Below are 22,399 nucleotides of genomic sequence, written 5' to 3' on the forward strand. Positions count from 1 at the left end.
AGAATATTAAAAACGTGGCTTGGAGTCTATTATCTTCAATTGTTTCTAAGCGGGTGTTCAATGTCCTAACTATGATTAATATATGACGCATGATAAAGAATATTAAAAACAATATAATAACGTAGACTATTTATAATGATAATAATTACAATATCTACTTTTGTACATATCTATCCCTGTTTATAACTCTGTAGATTAAACATTTTTAATCATTTGAAATAACCTACTAGAACATGGCAGTCAACCTCGTAACAATGTTTTCAAAGTCGCTTAGTGAAAAACGAAATGTCACCAACTGGGTCGCGCGATACGCACTGCGGTGAACAAGTAAGTTCTGTGTTCAGTATTATGCGTTCTATTAGAAAATTAATACACATGATTGCACAATTTCAAGGTTTTTCTAGAAGATTGTTAGCGCGAATTATTATTGTCGACAAAACTAGCGGTTAGTAACGGTATCGCGGCCCTATTTAAATCCCAAGAATTCCAACCAATGGGTTGCAAGGAAGTTTAGGTGCTTACTATGGTAGCACTGACATCCAATTCTCTTTTTCGTTCGGATAATCGAGCGTGTAGGTTGCTGTGATAAACAAAATTATAAATCGCAGGTAATCTCATATTTTCAACTTCATCCAGCCTAAATTAATGATAAATTGCATGGTATTTTTAATGATCTATCGTTTGGTGCCAATATTTCGTATCGTTGTCGTTGAAAACCGTACACAGCTGAAAGTGCCCAGCGGGTAGAATCAGCGCAAGTTTCTCGTTCTCATTGTTTTGTTCGTTCAATGTAGAATTGTGTAATGTTAACTGTTTAAAGTTGATCGTTATATTTCACTCAACAACGAATATCGTACACCTATATTCGTGCACAGGTAGATTTACATCGGTCAAGTTCATTCCTGCCCTTTTTGGTTATGTTCGAATGTCACTTTAAGATGGAGGAAAACAATGTTGCACTTTATATAAAACACTTGTGAATGTAAAATAACCTATAACCTTCTCATTTCCAGCCATGGTGCGTATGAACGTTCTTAGCGATGCCCTCAAATCCATTAATAACGCCGAGAAGCGTGGAAAGAGACAGGTGCTGTTAAGGCCCTGCTCAAAAGTGATCATTAAGTTTCTGACCGTCATGATGAGGAAAGGTAAGAAACTCTTTCGCAAGATATTAAATCGCAGAATTATTTTCGTGCTATACAATAGCGGCAATAAGGTTATCGTTCGAGTTTTACGTACTTTTGTTTCTATGATTTTATTGTATTATTTCCGCTCCGTACAGGGTACATTGGAGAATTCGAGATTGTCGATGACCACCGCAGTGGCAAAGTTGTAGTAAATCTCAGTGGAAGGCTAAACAAATGTGGTGTCATCTCGCCCAGGTTTGACGTTCCAATTAACGATATCGAAAAATGGACCAACAATCTTTTGCCATCCCGTCAGTTCGGGTATGTATTTAGAGGTTCATATTATTCTATGGACGATCAGTTCGTATAATATTCTTGTAATTTGTTTACTCTCTAGGTATGTCGTCTTAACCACAAGCGGAGGAATTATGGATCACGAAGAGGCTAGGAGAAAACATCTTGGAGGAAAAATACTTGGATTCTTCTTTTAATTTTTATTTAATTCAATAAAAATTTCGTAACCAAAAAATACACCCTACATCCTTTGTCGATAAGTCTACCATCTCGCGGGACTCGTGTTAATCAAAATATGAAATATATACGCAACAGTTTTTCTATAGTTTTTGTTACGCGAGGTTAAAAGAACTAAAAAGTTTAACGAAAGTAATTGCCATTCTCTTAATAGTAGAACGAAATTATTTCGATGAATGAAAGCCGCGGGAGAAGTTCCTAAACTTTTATATAACAAACTATATCTCGTTATATAATTCAAAGCGTAGAAAAGGCAGAGCTTAATGTAAACAACACAAGTCTTCTATTTACAATTAGAGATAAAGAAAATTCAGTATTAGGTTAAGTTGTTTCAACGTAAACAATATTTATTTAATATTTCCTTGCGATAATTCGTGGCGAATAGGATGCACGCGTGCCGAATCGCAGAGCCTGCCTGATTGGTGGCCGCCTCTGTTGCCCGATTGGCTGGCTGCCAGTGGGGACGTTCCAGCCATGCGCGTGGTCTCAATTTCAACTTTATACCTGCTGTGAACGCAGGCGGTGACGGTCGGTCAACAAAACTTTATAATTCGAAAGAAACCCACGGACGGGTCGGTCGCGCGTCGCGTCATAAATGTTTCTGCGTTCGGGCACAGTTCCGTTAACGAAAGTTTCCCGTACGCGTGTTTCGTTTCGCCGAGGGAGCGTGTGAACGAGTTTCCATCGAATTCAACGATGTTGCCAGGTGTTACCAGGTGAATGTGACCGTTTGTGGCGCGTTACCTGGCATTCACCTGAAGGGACAAGCGCACGGAGGAAAGCATCAGGAACTATACCACCTATACCACCATATAAAACACATTCGTCAGGAAACAAGCGATCGCTGCGGATAATAAATTCCAGTCCACAACAATCGGACATTAACGTTTCGAAAAACATGCATCCTTCGTCTCTTCGACAGTAGTTGCATTGTGTACTGCCACGCAACATCTCCAACCTTTCTCTCGATACCTCATTGACCGACTTGATGCACTTTCGCAACGGCGACAATCAAAAAGACTTGTTTACACGGTCCGAAAACATTTGCGCCGCGACGCACACGCGCACCTGCGTAAATCGAGACGGAAAAGTGGCGTGTGGAATGCTACGACGAACCGTATACAAGCAAGCGTTCAACGACACGTGAAACGTAATCTTATAGATTGCATAGTCCTCGGACCATTGCTGGCGTGTTGTGAGACGGCAGAGGAGGAAGGATCGACGAATGGGATACTGCACTCGGAAGCTACATGCTCGTCGATTTCACGACGGAAGGTGGGAGCGCGAGTGCAAGTAAGAGGAATGTCGTCTCGCAGGTGTACAGGGTCGTCGTAACGCTCTTCCGTCACGGCTGTCGGGGGAAAACGTAATCGCGGCTGGGATCGCCACGTGAGAACTCGAAAATGCGGAGATCGTACAGGAATCGTTGGCGTTGGGTCGCGTGACTGTTTGTCCCATCGTGCGATTGCCACGGCGCGCGTCCACCGTAGTGAAGTGCACGAAGGAAGTGCGAGCGGAGGAGATCGAGAAGGCCAGAAATTCGCCAAGCCAGCCATGGAGATGCTGTGGGGAAACGCGCTGGCGGACCTGTCGGCCTTCCTCGGCACGAGGACGCGGATTCTGTTTGCCGCTGTTTACTTCATCTGGATAGCCGGCAGCGCCTGCGCCACTGGTGAGTTTTCGCGCCCGTTTTCATCCCTTCCCATTCTAATTTTTCGCCCATCGCGTACTTGGGTCTCTCGTATCACGCTTTCTTCCGACATTTCTCGTCGGTTTCGTATAATACGACACGCCAATGCGGACAATGAGGCGGCGGAGTCTCGTGGAGCCTACAACGACGCTTTAGATTCTCGTTTGTTCCAAGCATTTTTATATTCATTACGAATAAGATTTTGCTCCCATCATTTGCATTAGTGTGCTGGAAAGACTGGGATGCTTTCTTACGAAGGAAAATTCCAAATCTTACTGTCTAAATAGAAATACTAATTGCGGAATATTATAACCCCAAATTGATTGCCCCAAGCTTACCCATCGCTATATCGTCAGAAATAAGAATATTTAGTGACATGTTTGACACGTTCCATGGCACGGTGGAAGCTCGGACTTTAAAGTAGAAAAGTAGCAGTCTAATGTTCTCCATAATTTCAGCTCCTTTTTATTCCATTCTGATTTCGACACTGCATCAACAAACACCTGTTTCCTTTATCTAAAACTTTCATCAGAAATATCGTGGGCCACGGAGCGCGTTAATATTCTACATCAATCCTGTTGGCAGTGCTATAGTTCGGAAGCTTGCAAAAACGAGGGTTTATTTATTATAACGATACCAAGTAAAAACTCCAAGGTCGAATGAATGGTGACTGCCCTCGCCTCCATGGCAGTGGACGTGTTAATTAGCGGAATCGCGTTGGCATGGAATTTTTCCATGACAAATCTGTGCGCAGAGGTAGCCGGTAATTGTCGTCGTTATTACACGCGCGCGGTATTCGCTTTGTCATGAAAACTGGCACGAGAACAGGATACAGGCCCGCCGTTACGATACCCGCGACAAAGATGAACGTAGGAACGCGAATAGCGACAGGGTTTTGAGCGTTCCCTGAAACGGGTCAAGCCTAATATGCGGCGATTTAAACATTGGGAACGTTGCTGAGTGGAACAAACAACGATCCCCTGGCGCATCGCCAAATTGCTTTTACATACGTACGATTGGTTACTGTACGAACGTTTGTCCAAAGGCAGGTGCCTCCCTCACTCGACCTCCGCTTTCATTTAATTGCCCGAAGGTCGTACGATTTATTACCGGCCTCTCGAATCTCGGAAAAAAATTTCTCCGCTGCTTACGGTATGTACAATCTTTGGATGATTTTTATTCACTTTCGACCGTGTCACGTTGTTCTAGGGTTATTGAATCAGGGAGGGAAATATAGACGACTGCTCGCCTAAATACCTACCCGGTTATCGCGTATAGCGACGCTTAATTATAGCGGTAATTCCGCGGTCCCGTGATTTACTGGCACGGTATCGATGGGTCGGCGTTCATAGCGCTGCTGGTAGTGTACAGTGCACTTCATTATGGACGGTATCAAGGGCAGATTGTAACGTTAAGTGGCCTCCCGTTAATGGACCGTAAGTCGTTTTATGCGGCGGAGCAACGGCCAAATATTGCAGCGGTATTTGTGCCGCTTTGTTTTCGTAATTGCACACTTCTTGGCGAGAGTTCTGCGACGGTGCGAATTATGTGGAGCACGCCTTATAAAAGATTTTTGAACTTTACCGGGGAGCTCAGGTTCTTCTCCATTGCAGGGGGAGGTTTCTATAAATTCTTGAAAATACACATGTGCTTCGGGGCTTCTAAAATCGAGGACCCTTTAGAAGTATATGAAATTTGAAATACTTGAATACCTACGTCTTATGCATAGTAAATGTAGATGTAAGGAACTCGAACGACAGCTGGAGCCTTGTTTTTATTCCTAGGTATTTTTCACTTTACAAATGATTTTTCAAGCACTATTTGCTAAAAAGAATTATGAATAAACTAAATTTCGACCGTAAAACTTAACTACAATGGTATCGGCGCACTGGATCGATCAGATTAAAACATTTATTATTTTAATTAATTAAAATAATACATCAGAACTATTTTGCAATTAATTAATTATATATATTAACTATTAATTAATTATATGTATTAACTATTAATTAATTATATGTAATAACTATTAATTAATTATATGTATTAACTATTAATTAATTATATGTATTAACTATTAATTAATTATATGTATTAACTATTAATTAATTATATGTATTAACTATTAATTAATTATATGTATTAACTATTAATTAATTATATGTATTAACTATTAATTAATTATATATTGTAACTATTTGCTAAACTTTTGGCAGTGAAAATGCCCTGAATTCACAATTTTCTCAAGTTGTAATTTATTTCTTTAAAACGGTGTAGTGAAAACAATTGAAACTCCACAGATATTTTCATCTATCCATATACTGCATGTAAGGTGAATGTCCCAATTTCTGCTATGTCCCCATTTCTGATCATTTCGTATTTTTCTTATTATTATATGCGTTACGTTTGTACTATAGTTGCAACAAAATAATTCTAAATTATTTAAACATTTACGCGAGTGTTGCACGAGCTTGGTTCAATACATACTTCGCTATTTTGCATGAGCAGAAATACGGACATTTAGAGGATTATATATTTAATTACAAATTACTAATAATTAAACACCTGGAAATATCTTTCTTAAATAGTTTTTGAATTGGTTGCTTTATTATTAAAGAATTAATCAATTACTCTGCAAATTTTCATCACAAACGAATTTTTTACACCTTCTTTATGACGAGTAACCTCATAAATGAGCAGAAATTGGGACATTCACCTTCTAAAAAAATTGAAAACATTGGTACGATTTCTTCAACATTTTTTCAGTTATTTTATCTGTCAAAATCTCTTTCCATAAGAGTACGCGTAAAATCAGTGAAAATTAAAATCGTTATAACTCAGCAACCGTTTAGTGAATTTGTTTAATTTTTTTTAAGCTTGTCAGGAAGATTAAAAAGAACAATCTCACAAATTATCATCAACTTGTTGCCATTTTGAAGATAGGTCCGATACATCCTTAAGTATCTATTGTATTTAGTGAGACTAGGGCGTCGAAGCACACGCGCGACGCGTGCAACGAAACCGACGCGAATAGGAGGGCGCGGAGTGACCAAATTGAGAATGATCCCCGGCGAATAAAATATTGATATCGATGGGCCCGAATCGGTGCACCTGCTGCGATTCACACGGAGATTGCCGTGCCGCTTTGAACGACCGCAAATAAAAATCTTGAGAAATCTCCCCTTTGGTAGGCCGGGAGCGTGTGGCGTAGGAGCCACCCTAATTGAGATTTATTACGACGTTAATCCGCCCAATTGTGCGAACGAAGTTAAACCGTTGACCTCTTCGTTGACGATTGCAAAGGATACGGAGCACGTGCCGGGCTGTCGCCTCTCTGCATGCACTGCGATAAATAATGCGGCCGCCGCCATATTAGAAAAATCTGCATCCTCCCCTGCGTACCAAAACTTTGAAAACAGGGAAACATAGGAATCTTTGACGCTGTATCGCAGTGTTTTCCAAACTTTTTTTTTAGCCGCGACCACCTTTTATGATATTCGCATAACCTACGACTTCCTGTAAATGAAAAAAGTATTTCCAATTAAATATTATTAAGTTAGACTTGTATTCTTAAACACCTATTTTTAATGTGTTTTCTTTACCTTATTAAATTTACCTGACCTTATATATAAGGTTTCTAATTAAATATTATTAAGTTAGACTTGTATTCTTAAACACCTATTTTTAATGTGTTTTCTTTGCCTTATTAAATTTACCTGACCTTATATATAAGGTTTCTAATTAAATATTATTAAGTTAGACTTGTATTCTTAAACGCCTATTTTTAATGTGTTTTCTTTACCTTATTAAATTTACCTGACCTTATATATAAGGTTTCTAATTAAATATTATTAAGTTAGACTTGTATTCTTAAACACCTATTTTTAATGTGTTTTCTTTACCTTATTAAATTTACCTGACCTTATATATAATATAATTTACCTGACCTTATATGTAATATAATTTACCTGACCTTCTATATAATATAATTTACCTGACCTTCTATAAGGTCAGGTAAATTTAATAAGGTAAAGAAAACACATTAAAAATAGGCGTTTAAGAATACAAGTCTAACTTAATAATATTTAATTAGAAACCTTATATATAAGGTCAGGTAAATTTAATAAGGTAAAGAAAACACATTAAAAATAGGTGTTTAAGAATACAAGTCTAACTTAATAATATTTAATTAGAAACCTTATATATAAGGTCAGGTAAATTTAATAAGGCAAAGAAAACACATTAAAAATAGGTGTTTAAGAATACAAGTCTAACTTAATAATATTTAATTAGAAACCTTATATATAAGGTCAGGTAAATTTAATAAGGTAATGAAAACACATTAAAAATAGGTGTTTAAGAATACAAGTCTAACTTAATAATATTTAATTAGAAATACTTTTTTCATTTACGAAAAATCTAGCAAAATATGGCAATGTAACTATATTAAAAGTAACAAGTGTTATTAGTTTAGTAGTTTCAATTAAAAATCACCGCGGCGACCCCCCAGAAAACACTTCGCGACCCCCTTGGGGTTCGCGACCCACATGTTGGGGACCACTGTTGTATCACGAGCAGAATACATAATTCCCACGGTATTTTAAAATTCGAGCAAAATACTATCTTTCTTTTCTTAATGCAATTTCTCTTTGTGAATATTTATCCAACACACTTTTAAGAAATTACCAAGGTATATAATAGACAATGGGATCCAGTTGTTTATCTCGCAGTGGAAACAGGTGGAAACTTTTGCAGCTGTTTGTACGTTGCCCCAGTTCCCCGAAATCTCTCTCTATCTCCTCTTATCTACCAGGGTGTTAACATCAATGGTCCGCGTTGTTCGACGTGAACGTTTAAGCGACGATCCTCTGTTCCGCTTTGAAAAATGCATGGCGGGATGCGTTACAACGGAAGCGAAATTTCGCCGTTCGAATGAACGTGTCCTGCTTCTTGCGCGTGCAGCGCGGAGCGTCGAGTTTGCAACGAGGGTGCGCGTTGCACGCGAGAGGGTCACGCACGTGCATTGATACATACGTATGCAATTAAGATGGCACACGGATGCACGCGGTTTAATACTAATTATCGGTGGTATGACCAGCAACGAAAGCGATTCTGCATGGAGAACGTGTACGCGTGCAACGCGAGGCGAATGCGTAAAGGCGAGTTCAGACTGTAGATACTCTTTGGATGTGCATCCGCGGATTCGTCCGCAGTGAGAGGTGTAAAGATTGTTTCTATCTGTATTTTAGCCAAAGTGACCAGTGAATAAAGTAGAGCGAGTCTTTATTTTGGATAGATTCACAATCACCGTGGATGAATCACCCGCGATGCACATCCAAAGTGTAAAGTCTAAATTCGCTTTTAATCGCTCGAGTGTGCGCTTATTTTCATTGCAGGGAAATCGCTGCGTTTGCCATCGAATCGAGATAAGTGCAGAGGAAAGAATCCGGAAAGTGCTTGCTGTTTATTAGACATATTAGATACTTCGTCTTAGGAACTCTGTGGTCCCCGGCTTATTTTTTACCTAATCGTGTTCTATAATAATTTATTTAACTCTAATTTCTTCAATTTTAAATTTCTTCAACAAAATTCTTTAACTCTAAAAGTTCTTTAATTCTAATTTATATAACTTTAAATTCTTTAACTCTAAAATTTATTTTACTATAGTTTCTCTAACTTTAAATTTCTTTAACTAAATTCTTTTACCTTAAAATTTCTTTAATTCTAATGTCTTTAACTTTAAATTCTTTAACTCTAAAATTTATTTTATTCTAATTTCATTAACTTTAAATTCTTTAACTCTGAAATTTATTTTATTCTAATTTCATTAACTTTAAATTCATTAAGTCTAAAATTTCTTTAATTCTAATTTCTTCAACTTTAAATTTCTTCAACAAAATTCTTTAACTCTAAAAGTTCTTTAATTCTAATTTATTTAACTTTAAATTCTTTAACTCTAAAATTTATTTTACTCTAATTTCTCTAACTTTAAATTTCTTTAACTAAATTCTTTTACCTTAAAATTTCTTTAATTCTAATGTCTTTAACTTTAAATTCTTTAACTCTGAAATTTATTTTATTCTAATTTCATTAACTTTAAATTCTTTAGCTCTAAAATTTCTTTAATTCTAATTCCTTTAACTTTAAATTCATTAAGTCTAAAATTTCTTTAATTCTAATTTCTTCAACTTTAAATTTCTTCAACAAAATTCTTTAACTCTAATATTTCTTTAATTTCTGTATCTAGTACCTTCCTCGGGCCGTTCTCGGCCCACTCGAGTTTCCTTATCCCTTTCTTCTAGAAAGCGACTGAATCCTTCTCCAAGGAGACTCGCAGAAGCAATTACTATATCCATCAAGTGTGAACAGAGGGGGTTGCTCGCGATCCGCATGCCTCTTTTCCATAATGCTCGGAGGAACTGTTTGAAGCCGGTGCCACAGCTGAAACTTCTCTATTGTCCGCGCGTCCTTTCCTGCGGGATCGTTGTTCGCCAATTTACCCTTTACACCAGAATGCATTCATATGCCCTTTAGTCGGATACATTATGTCGATCATCGACCTGGAAACGCTCGTCTTCCTGGGCCGGGAACACTAGGATCCATGCCAATTTTTCGTACGCAGCGTTTCCACGGTAGAATCTCGCGCTGGCTACACTCCTACGCTTTTCAATCGTGTCTATCGACTTTACCCTGTTAACTTCTTATTCCGAACAACGAAGAATCCACGCGATCGAGTAGTTCGTTGGATGAAAACTATCCGAAGATGAAAACAGAATTCTTCCTCAGCGCCTCGACGCTCCTCGACCCTCTCCCATCAATCGAAAAACTTCATCCCCTAAATTTTCAAACCCAGAAATACGTAATCACTGAAGAAAAAAAAATCGAAAGGAAAAGAAATCTCGCCACTTTCCATTACGAGAATATTCGCAGGGGGTTGGGGAAGGCCGCCATCGATAATAATTAGCATTTTCGCGCGGCATCGTACCGGCGAGAACGTCTTATCGGGCGATCTACATATTCCGCTCTGAAAACGCTCGTTTCGCAAACCACTGCCGGTAACGACTTCCCGACTTTCGTAATGCAAACGATCCCACCCGCGATGTGCGATACGAAAGGAGGAATACGCTGCCACGTCTCCTCCCCCTCGGGGAGGAAACAACGATTTAAATTATTATCATTACTAATGTGGGGGGAGAAGGCTGTGCATAATATAATGGTGGGTGGTCGTAGGAAAGTGCAAGATTTGTGGTATAGGTACGTATGCATATACGCAGGGATGGGTTTCTCGAAGCAAAATATTCCACTTGCAAAACAGAATCGGCACTTCGAATTTCGAATGTTTCGAGAATTTAACGGGGGAATCTGGTTAAAAGCGCGGTGATTTTTAAGAATTATTTTCCCAACAAATATAAAGCGAATCTTTCCTAAACTTTGAGGGTGTTTTACTGCATATTCAGACAACAAGAACACTTTTTTTTATTAAAAAAAAATTCATTTAACATTGTTTTGTTGGTATATCTTCGTAGCGCCGCGCCGCCGGAGTTTTCAAATTGTAAACACCCTAGCGGATCCATTTTTCCCCCAGAAATAAAAAAAACGAAGTTTTTCTTAATTGGCATGAATTGGTATCGTCGATGAATTAAAAAAATAAGAAAAAAGTCTAAAATTGACAAAGTTAATGGACTTTAAAGATAAAGTTACGATTTTGACGGAAAAGTTTCGACGTTTGTATGCAAAAAATGGTTTATTTTAATTTCTGTATAAATGTTTTTCATTCATCGACGATGGGTGGTCAGTGTGTAACTAAAAATCCCCGGGCGAAGTCAATCGGTAAGTTAAATTTTTCTCTATCGTGTACACAATTTTAAGAAACGTGGCTTCGAGAAAAACGCGTTTTAAGTTTTCGACGGTACCTAAGTAGTATGCCTGCGCGACATGCATCTGTTACGTCGGCTGTATCTAGGGTGGATGCACCACTTGTGACCACTTTAAGATATTGTACCAGTTTTGGCAGTTCTTAAAAAATATAATATTTTTCCGCGTAAGCAATAAATGTAACCTTAAATTTCTGGTGGTATACTAAACAAAATATGATATGAAATTCTCCACATAATAATGATTTGCAAGCAATTTAAAAATGAGATAATTAAGCACATGGCCAAAAACAGTGCAATGGCCACAAACGGTACATCCACCCTGTGAAGCTACTTCAAATTTCTGTCTGTAACTTTGGGAATACATTCTCCATAAGAGTTACTATCGATTAAAAAAATATAAAAAAAAGTCAATTCTCTTAGAGTCCTAAATCAGGTTCCACCCTTAAGAATTAGCTTCGAATCCACTCCTATATATAAGTAATTTTTTTTACCAGATTCTATTCATAATGTTGGTATCAGTTGGTTTTGTGCTATATAGATATAGCTTCTTCTGCAACATTATCGTATCTTTTTATTGGTCGGCTTCTAAACTTTCTTTCCACCACCACTGAGGCCGACAGGAAGACGATACGATCCTCGCGTACATACCGAGGTCGCTGTGGGCAGAGCCACCCTTGGTTAAAAGAAATGGCGCGCACCGCGCCCCCTGTAACCTGTACCCCGTGTAAAAGGTGACCAGGTTCGGTGGTATGGGTGCACATAATGCCAGGAAAGGTATCTATCACTGACGTCAGCTCGAACCGTGGCACAATAGAGGACAAGGGCCTTTACCTGGTCCTCGAGCAGATCCCTCCCCTCCACCCCCCTCGCCGTGTATTGGCCTCCGCGTTCCACTCTGCCGTTTTCTATAGCGTTCCTCTCGCTTTAACCCCGGCTACCCGGCCCTTTTTTCTCTGTCGCGGCGTCGCCGAGCGATGGCTACGAACGAAACTGAACTCTGACTTGGTTCTTGCGATCTCTGAGACCGTTCGGCATTTTTCGTGACTGTCGTGACACTAGAGACGGGCAAAAATTGTGTGAAATAAAAATTTCGTACACAAATTTTTTTCTTTAAATAATTTTTTGCCCATCTCTGCATGATCCATGGAGCAAAATTGAAAAAGGAGGAACATGGGTATCAGAATCCACCCCGTGTTTATTTCTAGGGTTCCTCCCCATAAGTGGAAAGGCAGCTACTTAACCCTTCGCGTGTTAAATAAATTTGCCCCTTTACTATCTCTCCCACCTGAAGAATTCACTCGTAACGCCATTATCACTTTCGACTTGGATGCAGAGTCCATTCTGCTCCCCAATTTCATTCGCACACACTTCAGGATACCTACGCTTCTTAAGGGGGAACACCACTGTGAAATTTTATATTTCATGTAAAATTTGTACTACCTACCTCTAGTACAATGTCTTAAGAGATTATAAGAAAATAAATAAACAGAAAAACATGCATAAATTTTAATATATTAATTAATCTTCTAGACCCCTCACACGCGCTGGTCGAATGTGTAACTATGGAACAGCAGGTTCGAAATCAAATTTCATTTTTTGTTATTTATAAACTATATCTATGAGTGTAGTTTCCGTTGCACGTGCGGATTCTTTGATTGAAAACAAATTTTTTTAAATACGCCCGAAAAACCGTCCATCTTATTCGCGGATTTTCGAAACTTTTCTTCTAAAGCGCATCATTTTTACAAAAATAATTTGTTTAAGAAATCGGCACGTGCAACGGAAACTACACTCATATAGTTTATAAAAAAAAATGAAATTTGATTCCGGACCTGCTGTTCCATACTTAGGAACATTCCTACACATTCGACCAGCGCGTGTGAGGAGTCTAGAAGATTAATTAATATATTAAAATTTATGCACGATTTTCTATTTACTTATTTTTCTATAATCCCTTAAGACACTGTACTAAATATAGGTAATAAAAATCTTCAATGAAAACGTTAAATTATTCCTGAGAAAAATTCTTAAAAACTTTCGGCCGTCACAGTGGTGTTCCCCCTTAGCTACTCGTCTTGTTACTTAAATGCATATCCTCTCTTTCAAGAAACGATACTGGTAAGTAGCACATGTGCCTCGATACCTCGACTGTGTCAAAAATGGGTCCTGCACCAGTTAATACCAAATCACCACGTCCCTCGCCATTACAAAACCCCTGGCCAGCCCCAAAGTGTGCAAAGCGCTGAAGATTCTCAAATCTCCTTAGCTGCAACGAAGTAGCTCGGGCACATGAGCGTAATGCTATCAATTTTCATTCCTCAATTGGCCCGAGGCGGGGAGGCAGGGGGGCTGCATTTTCTAACAGTTAAATTGCCGTTGTCTATCCACTTGGCGCGACGTCGCCCGTCAATTGCACCCCTTGGTCTCGCCTTTCGTCGCGCTAAACCGCTTCCTATCGACTCGAGGAGTCTCATCTCAAGGAGCACGCGGGTCCCCGGCTTCGGCTAGGCTCCTCACCTGTACGGGATCCCCCAGGCCCTTTTCCCGACCGGTATCGCCGCGCTGCTCTTTGCCACGGGGACGACGAGTACGTGTCTGAATGCTCGCACTCGTCCACCGGATGTCCCTCCTCTCCTCTTCCTTTCATTTCTTCACCGCATCATCTTCATTATCGTGGTCGTTCCCCGCGCCCACCTCCGTGGAGGCCTCGACTCTTTCACGCGAGACGAGCAGTTTCGTGTGTCCGATTGCCGCGCAAGTGGCGAAGAAAGTTCCTCCCCGCGCCTCCCCGTCGCTGGGTCGCCTCCGCGAGAGGCCAGAGATACGAGAAAAGTTGCGTGGACGAGCACGGGATGCTCCTCTGGGATTTTCGAGGACGTGGGAACTGGAGGTCTAGAATCTAGAGTAGGGGAGGACGGTTTTTCTAGGCTGGGAAGAAGATACGTAGGTACGGAGTCCTCTGGATAATTATTCTGCCCTCGAGATGCTTTGGCAAGGAAGTGGATGATAAAGCAGCGAAGTAATCGATACTAGAGACCATGGTATGGTGCGTGTAGTAAAAAGACACGTGTACACGGATACACGTGTATTTAAATACAAAAAGCAAGCTTCTTTTTAGACGCAACGATAATCCTTAAAATTGAGAAACATCACTCGGTTTTATTACACTTATTGCTTAAGTGACCGCCATTGCCCATTCTCCCGTAGTTAATGCCCAATTCTGATCAAAATACACGTTTAAATACACGTGTATCAACGTATTTGTGTATTTTCATCAGAATTGGGCATTAACTACGGGAGAATGGGCAATGGCGGTCACTTAAGCGATAAGTGTAATAAAACCGAGTGATGTTTCTCAATTTTAAGGATTATCGTTGCGTCTAAAAAGAAGCTCGCTTATTACCAGTAATGCCTTAATTTTTCGTATCGAAATAGGTAATCGATTAAATAAATCTTGTTAATTTTATAACTGTGTTATTAGTTGCGATCTGAAAATTTGTAAAACCATACTTTCCGCGTATTATTCTAGTAAATATATTTAAATGCATTAATTCTTTTACGAATTTCGCGATCCCCCAGAGTTCTGGGATATCTATAGATATTAAAAATCAGACGAATCAAAATACGGACACGTTAATATACGTGTATTTATAAATACACGAGTATCTAAATTCACGTGCATTTAAATACACGTGAAATAGTGCACGGGTACCCGTGTACTAAAAGATACACGGATTCAGGGACAGATACGTTTAATACGCGTGTACACGTGTATTTAAATACACGTGAAATAGGGATCTCTAATCGATACGCGTGCCTCGCCGACTTCGCAGGGAGGCCATCCCATGCCCCTTCTGTGACACGAAGCCTCGCTGAACTCTAAGCCTATAGAAACAATCGCCACGATGCTCTCGCTGCGAGGATTACTATCGGCAGCGCACAGTACCTATCTCCTGATCGATACAATTTCACAGATTCGTCGACTAATAGCCGATTCACCTCCGCGAATCCAGGACGCACCGTTCCCTTTCCTCAATGGAAACTTCGCCGTTCACCTGGAGGCAGATCCTGGCTCGCGGGGCGTGATACAGGAGGAGGGAAAGGGCGCACAGTGGTTCCCTAGTCCCCGCATTGTTCGCCACTAGTTGAAACCACCTTATCTCGCGGGGCGGGCGAGAAGCATAGTTTCTTTGGAATTAAGGGGGAGGGTCCCAGCGATCGTTTGCCATAATTCCCATTATTATTCCGCTTGGAGGTCTCTGCGCGCGTAAAGAGCGGGGCCCCGGCAGAGGTCTCCGTCGCGTCGTCTCGTGGTAGCCAGTGCAGGGGCCACTGACCGCCCCCGGCAAGGCTTTCTCATCTTCCACTTCTTCGTCTTCTTCTTTTCGGTTTTGTTCCACGTTCGCTCCGCTAGAGGGGGGCAGCGTTACACGTGTGCGTGCCTCCGGACGCATCGGGGCACGTAAGTGGCCGCGGCGCAGGCCCCGATCGGGACGAGTTCCTTTATGGAAGAATAGACGACCAACTGGAATGACGGACTATGACGATGGACGATGAACCTTGGCAGCCACTCGACACTCTTCATGGTAGCCTCATCACGGTCCATCTGTGTGCTATCGATCGGGGGGCTGCGCTGGAAGCGTCTGGTGTACCGGGTTTAGGTTCCCTTTGAGGGAAGTAGCGGCTCCTACTGTGTTTGCCATTTTTCTCTTTCAATTAACGCGTCCCGTTGTGCATGGATCCGCTAGTAGCTAGCTCGTGGTACCTGGCGAACATGTGGTATACCCCTGAATTTTAGTGCAGCTTTAAAAATTTACTCGAATAATTTTTTTTAAAAATTTAAAACATATGATTTCGGCGGAATTTTATGTTTTAAATTTTTTAAAAAAATTTACGGTCGAAATTCCAACTCATTATTTATTCGAATAATGCCCAACTCTGCCTGTAATCCGCTGTGGGACCCAGCGCGTTAGCTTGCTGTTCGTAAACGCGAGGTTCGCGTACACGGATCGTCTTAGCGGCGAGGAAAAGAGATACAGGGCGAGGAATTCGAACCTTTTCGCGCGGAGCGGCTCGAATAATACGGCCATCTTCTCGCGAGAAGGAGCACTCGGCAGATCGTTAAGTCCGGAGAAGCCCGTGGCCGAGGTTCAGCTGATGTTGCACTCGCTGCTGGCCTGTCTGCTTTGACTTGGAGATGAACGGGAAGAGAAAGATATCCGCGGGGATCCGGAGGATTACGCGCGTCGTTTAATTCGTCATCGTCCCAGCGGCTGAGTCGATAAAACTTTCGAGGTCGAAGCTGGGACGCTTGCGAGACCAGCGGGAAATAGAGAGTAGATTTCCTGGCAATGACTAAACCACGGACGCACGCGTGCAGTGACTCGATTCAAAGGAATCCTTTCAAGCACTCGGCGCCCCGGGTTAGGTGACTTCCCTGCGAAGAAATCGACTGGGCGGGCGGTACCGAGAATTTAGAAGAGGATCGACGCGAAGAAAACTGATTCTCCAAAGAAACAGACTGGTGGTTTCAATTAGGAACTAGCTAGTTTAATAATATTTCAATGTCTTCTTAAGGTATGCTTTCCAATACGCGTTCGGACGCAGCGTTAAGGAATTCAAAGCCGATTATCTCGAAAATGAAGCGCGATATCAAGAAAAGTTACTGTTGCTTTTCGATTTGTAATAAGTAAATAAGTCGAGAAAAAGGAATACAATTTTTTGATAGTGCGCTTCGTTTTCGAGAAAATCGACTTCGAGTTTCTTGAATTTCATTCGCGGAAAACCTATCTTAACAGAACAAGAGACTGGGAACTACTCACAAGGGGAGGACACCATGTGGTAGACATTGATTTTGATGAGCCTTGGCACGATGGATCTATGTCGAAAATAAGTAAATAGGTGTCCGAGCGTTTCAGCCAATAGGCCTTAATAATAGAGATATTTACATGTAAGTTATTAAAAATTTCATAGTGGCCGTGGGGTTTTAGTGGGTAAAAATCCCACACAACCCTGGCGCCCGCTGGAGATTCCTTTCTGGAGGCGTCGTGGTGCCTTTTGCAGATGTCTCCGCGTTAAAAAAAAACATTATAATTTTTTTATAAATTTTTTTCTAAAAATTTGTTTCTATAATTTTTTTTTAACTTGGAGAAATCTTCAAAAGGCACCCCGACTCCTTCAGAGGGGAATCCCCCGGGGCGCCAGGGTAGTGCGGAATTTTTACCAACTAAAACCCCACGGCCACTATGAAATTTTTAATAACTTCCATGTAAATATCTCTATTATTATCGGATATTATCTATTATTAATCGGTGTCTACCACATGGTGTCCTCCCCTAGTCAGTGGTTTCAGCTAGAATCACGCATGAAATCTCCCAGTCGACTGACAATTTCCATTCAGACTATCCACAAACTGTTTAAATTCAACTGGGAAATTCACTACTCTAAAGTGTTCTTTATAAAAACAGCGAAGCATTACTTAATATTCCAAGAATTTCCAATACTCATCAGCTCCTTCGTCTTAAACCCCCTCGCAGCCGAAAAAAGACACTGCCCCGTCAGACCCGCAGGATCCACAGAGCGTTTCCCCTCCTTTTCCAGTAAATTGCCCCTTGGTAGCTCGCCAATTGTATTCGTTCATCCGCGATCCACCTCGCTGCATACCCGATGCAAGGATGCAGCAGCAGTCGCGAGGATGGATCGTGGCTGGTCGACGCATCTCGTCGGCTGGGATTGATCGTCCCCCGCGTGTTTGTTGCTGGTTATGAAACGAGTTGACCGAGAAACTCGGCGTAGCATTTTTAGGGCCCCGTTTGTTCGGCGGGGCTGTCCCGTTAGGAAATTCCGTTTCTCGTCGTGCCGTGACCCTTTTGCCAACTTCAGGTGGACATTGTGTTGGACGTGGACGACTGGCGAAATGGCCCTTATTGTTTTAGGGTACTTTCAGCCGATGACACGCGTGCACGCGCCAGTTTCATCTTCTCCTTTCTCTCTCTGCGCCTCTCATCCTCTTTTCTGCTCCCACTTTTTCTCTCTCGCGCCGGGAGTCGCCTGTAAACAGGTCTCCGGGATGTATCCGGGTTGTCGGTGTATTGAAAAGTTCTCAAAGGGTGAAATAGATGCGCGGAAAACAGAAAAGAGGAGCGAGTGAGCGTGAGAGGGGGATCTCTTTCAGACGGGGCTCTCTCTGTAAGCTTCTTTCATCGAGCGAAGCCCAGGCTATCAAGACAGTCTTAAACAGCTCTGAAATTCATGACTTAAGAGCGCATGGATGGCCCGCCTAGTCCGTTTGCTAATCTTCCGCGTTCGCGTATAATGAAACGGCGGGTTTCTGTGCGGGAAGGGATCGGATCGACGGCATCGTCTGCGAGATTCGATGCCGTTTTGCGGTGGCGGCGAGGTGTCGGTGGTATCGTATCGTCTATCGTCGGGGACGTTTAATTTCTAATTTATTGGTCACACTTGTGTAGGTGTGCTCGGTCTTTGGAAGCTTCGAAATTTTAACAAGCGTCAATTCGAATTTCGTCGTACCTACATTGGCAATATGTTCGCGTTGAAACTCCAAATAGGGAGCTTCCCTATTTTTTTTTTTTCATAATTATCAGCTTTTATATAGCTTCATTTGTGAGTTTGTTAGAGTGAAATATCGTAAGCTAATTTTGAACCACCTCGAAATATCCGATCGACTTGCAACTTTGCATACACACGTAGATCAGATGACAATACAGTATTTTCACTAAAAAGAATAAAATAATTTGTTAATTTTTTTTTTAAATAATTTCGATGCCGGCTTAAATGGCTGTCTTTGAAGAGTTCCCTCGTATGACTAAAAATAAAAGCGTGGAGCGTAAATGTTGAATGTTAAAAGTTATTCAATTCCATCCAGTTTGTGTTCGAACTTATATACTTAGCAAGTTATTTTTTAAATTACAGGGACCTAAGGAAATAACAGAATCTCATATTAATACTATAAAATATTAGTATATCATATAAAATTCAGGTTACTGTCAAGGTATTCAAACTTTGACCACCAAAAGTGAATCGTGACTACTTACAAGGGAAGATCCCGAGCCCGAAAATTCAAAAAATTCTGAAACTTTGTGAACATGGGGATTTCCTCCTGGTTACAACGCAATTTTTGTTTCCTGCCTATTTTCGGATTTTGCGTTATAACTCGGGAACTGTAAGAGATGGAAAAAAAGTTTCACGACAAAAGTTACTTCTTTTAATTAGTTCTATCATTTGGTAAAAAAAAATATTTTACAGTTCACGAGTTATGACACAAAATCGGAAAATAACCGGATTTTCAGGTGTCAATTTACACCCCCTTAAAGTGAATTTTGGCAGCAAACAAAAATTCCGTAGTAATCAGAGAGAAATTCCCTACGTATTCACAAAGTTTCAGAATTTTTTGAATTTCCGGGTTCGGGATGTTCCCTTGTTAGTAAGTAGGAGGATAACATAGTGCCGTCTGTTTGACAAACAGTCGAATCTACATCTAACGGTACACTTTTCGTGATAGTCGATCGCACTCGAAAGCAGTGAAGGCTTTGTTGCATCGTGATGCATGAAAAGTGAAAATACCGGGTGAACGGACTGTGGTACCTTAGCAGGTTGCGCAATGCGTACCTACATGCTCAAGGTCTCTATCAGCAACGGAAATTCTCGGTTCCTTGGGCACGACTCAGAAACGCCGATAAAAGCGTAACAATTTCACTGGCTCGTTACACCCTACGCATTAATAACACTTTATTTTACGATTTCGACGAATTCAATTTTACTTCATATTTACCTACTGGCAATAATATTCTACCCTTCATGGATTTCTATTGTATATTCTCGATTTTCAGTGTTTTTATTAGTGTTAAAATTAGTGTCTTTATTGGTACTAAAAATTATTATTTATTTATGAATTTCTTGAAAAACTATTTTTCAAAAACATGGTCGATTTGATGAAAAACTATGTTTAAAAAATAGTTTGAAAATTTGAAGATGAGAAATTAGAAATATCCATCCTAAATATCAATCCCCACGTGTTACTTACTAGTCAATAAGATTTTACACGCGATTTGGATTTTGTCGTAATCTAAAATTTCACTTCCATCGAGACGTAATCTGTTAATTAATAGATATAGTTACACTACGACTATCATTGCTGACACATTTGTAGGTAAAAAGCTCAGAATCCGTAACGGCAGCTTATTTCCAAGTGCTCGTGAAAGAAGAATTTATGGGTCAAAGTTGACCCTGCGTCCGCAGTGCGGAGAAGCTACCCATTATTCGAGGAAGCGATGTTTCTCGAAGCCAGCTAATTCGTACGTCACTTATTACAACAAGGCGATGTGCTCATTACCGAGAGCTGCAATCAGCGGTGTTTGCCCATCAATTTTCGAGTGATGCACCGCGAGCCGTCGCGCACGAACCGATGCCGGGCCTATAGAGTCGTTTTCGCAAATTTCACCACGCGAATGCAGTCGATTGCGCAACAGCCGCCTCGAGTTCTGACGCTATTACCGCGCGCAACAACTTCAACCGTGCTCACTTTTACCGCGGCACGGCGTTTCCTGTACGGGCTTGCAACTTCGCAACGCGCAGGGTATCTCATGACTGCGCGACCGCGAGCTGGCGATGATTGTTTGTAAAAAGTAAAAACACAAGTAGGAAAATGTAGAATGAGACTTTCTCGCACGAGTCTTAATTTTGAGAAGGAACAACTCTGGTTCCCTTGCACCAGTACTATTAATTATTTCATTGATTTGTTTGATTGATTTCTTGTGATTTTTAAATTATTAGATTGAAATTCTTTGGCAGGTATTTGGAATGGAAATAGCAAGTGGCGAAGTCAATCGAATCGACGAATATTTAAAGAGTGTTTTCGGAAAAAGAAGACTTTCTCTGGATAAATGATAATTGTTAATTTACATTGTCAACTTGTTACGTCACGTGGGATCATCATCGGTGCTCAAACGCGCACCTAACGATGGCGCCGGACTTAATTCGAAGCTCGCATATTAATTTTAAAAATAATATCCACATGTGTGATTAAGGGTTTCCTCTATTCTCTTTCTTAACTTAGCGACACACTTCCAAAGCACTTGTTTACAAGAATATTTTACCGCTAAACAAATTTTCCTCCTAAAAATGGCCCTAGAATTCAATGAAACCTCCTAAAATGACTCACGCTTTCAAATCGATTCGTACCATTCTCCTCTTCGATTCAATTCCTAGAATTTTAATTGGAACCTCGGCAATGTCTCCACTTGAGTCTAAAATGGCACTTTCGCAGGTCCAACTCTCGTCCCCCGTATCAAGCCAGGAACAAAAGGCTGCTTAAGGCATAGGATCCATAAGCTTCGAATAATATTAAAATCTCTACTTAAAATCTGTCCGTGGACCCATGCCGCCTTCTGCGCGGCAAGGGATCCTGAAATCGAGGAACGAAAAAGGAATGCTCAGAAAGAAGTCGGGGACGGCAGGACTCCGTAGGAGATTCCAGAGCGACAAGACGCTAGGTTGGGTTAGGTTATGTCTTTGCGGAGCGTAAAGAGGCTCCACAAGACCGTCGTGATAGCAGTTTCTCAAGCCTTTGGGTCCCTTCGCGTCCCTTCCCTTCGCGATTCCTGGAACCGTCGTGGATCCCCCTTTTATTTCTCCTCTTTACCCTCGCCTCGACCTCTCTTTCCACATTTTACCTTACTACCTTCGCGAACTTGGCTCGCAGCTTCGCCCCCTCCCTACCCCGCCCTTCCCCGCTGACCTTCCCCTCCTTTCCTCTAGACGTGGTTTCTTCGACTCGCAGACAGAGGCACGCGTGTACGCGCGCGCCTCTATCCTACAAATTGCTCGGTCAAGAACGCCTGGCGATCCTACTCCACCGTTCCGACGCTAATTCCACGCTACGGGCAGGAAATGCCCGACTTGTGTGTGACCAAGAAGAGAAAAGGTGTTCATTAAGAGTTCCCGGAACGCCGCTTAATACCTCCGCGCTTATAAAACCCCGCTTAGCTGATTCAAAGTAACGCGGCTCGACGCCAATGTTCGAAAGTTATTCCCTGGCAGGACTATGAAAATTTCTGATCGATCCTTGTCACCGTTCGAAGCACCGCGAAACGTTGGAAACTTGGACGTGATTCATCGGGGAAGAATTTGTCGGGAATGCGCTAGGTGGTTTCCCC

General features: G+C 41.2%; 2 protein-coding genes across 7 annotated transcripts in view; both read left to right on the forward strand.

Annotated features, from left to right (window-relative positions):
• The first annotated feature begins 451 nt into the window (after window positions 1-451).
• Window positions 452-1,656, forward strand: LOC143372163 (small ribosomal subunit protein uS8A). Its single transcript, XM_076818113.1, has 4 exons — window positions 452-608; window positions 1,014-1,148; window positions 1,283-1,448; window positions 1,525-1,656. The coding sequence occupies exons 2-4, from the start codon at window positions 1,016-1,018 to the stop codon at window positions 1,616-1,618; spliced, it is 393 nt and encodes a 130-aa protein (XP_076674228.1). The 5' UTR covers window positions 452-608; window positions 1,014-1,015; the 3' UTR covers window positions 1,619-1,656.
• Window positions 1,657-2,173: 517 nt separating this feature from the next.
• The window catches only part of Sdk (sidekick cell adhesion molecule), a 51,255-nt gene continuing 31,029 nt past the window's right edge, over window positions 2,174-22,399 (forward strand). For all 6 annotated transcript variants that reach the window (XM_076818741.1, XM_076818743.1, XM_076818744.1 and 3 more), the window contains exon 1: window positions 2,174-3,330. In XM_076818741.1, coding sequence (XP_076674856.1) covers window positions 3,213-3,330 — 118 coding nt within the window. In that variant the 5' untranslated portion in view covers window positions 2,174-3,212. The remainder of the gene's footprint in view (window positions 3,331-22,399) is intronic.

Source organism: Andrena cerasifolii, chromosome 8, assembly GCF_050908995.1.
Source record: "Andrena cerasifolii isolate SP2316 chromosome 8, iyAndCera1_principal, whole genome shotgun sequence".
In the NCBI taxonomy this organism is placed as follows: Eukaryota; Metazoa; Arthropoda; class Insecta; order Hymenoptera; family Andrenidae; genus Andrena; species Andrena cerasifolii.

What these genes read in the sequence shown, in the direction of transcription:
- LOC143372163 (XM_076818113.1), top strand. Translation starts at nt 1,016, where the DNA reads ATGGTGCGTATGAACGTTCTTAGCGATGCCCTCAAATCCATTAATAAC. An exon ending in GACCGTCATGATGAGGAAAG is followed by an intron (nt 1,149 to 1,282) that starts GTAAGAAACTCT and finishes CGCTCCGTACAG; the next exon opens with GGTACATTGGAGAATTCGAG. An exon ending in TTGCCATCCCGTCAGTTCGG is followed by an intron (nt 1,449 to 1,524) that starts GTATGTATTTAG and finishes TTTACTCTCTAG; the next exon opens with GTATGTCGTCTTAACCACAA.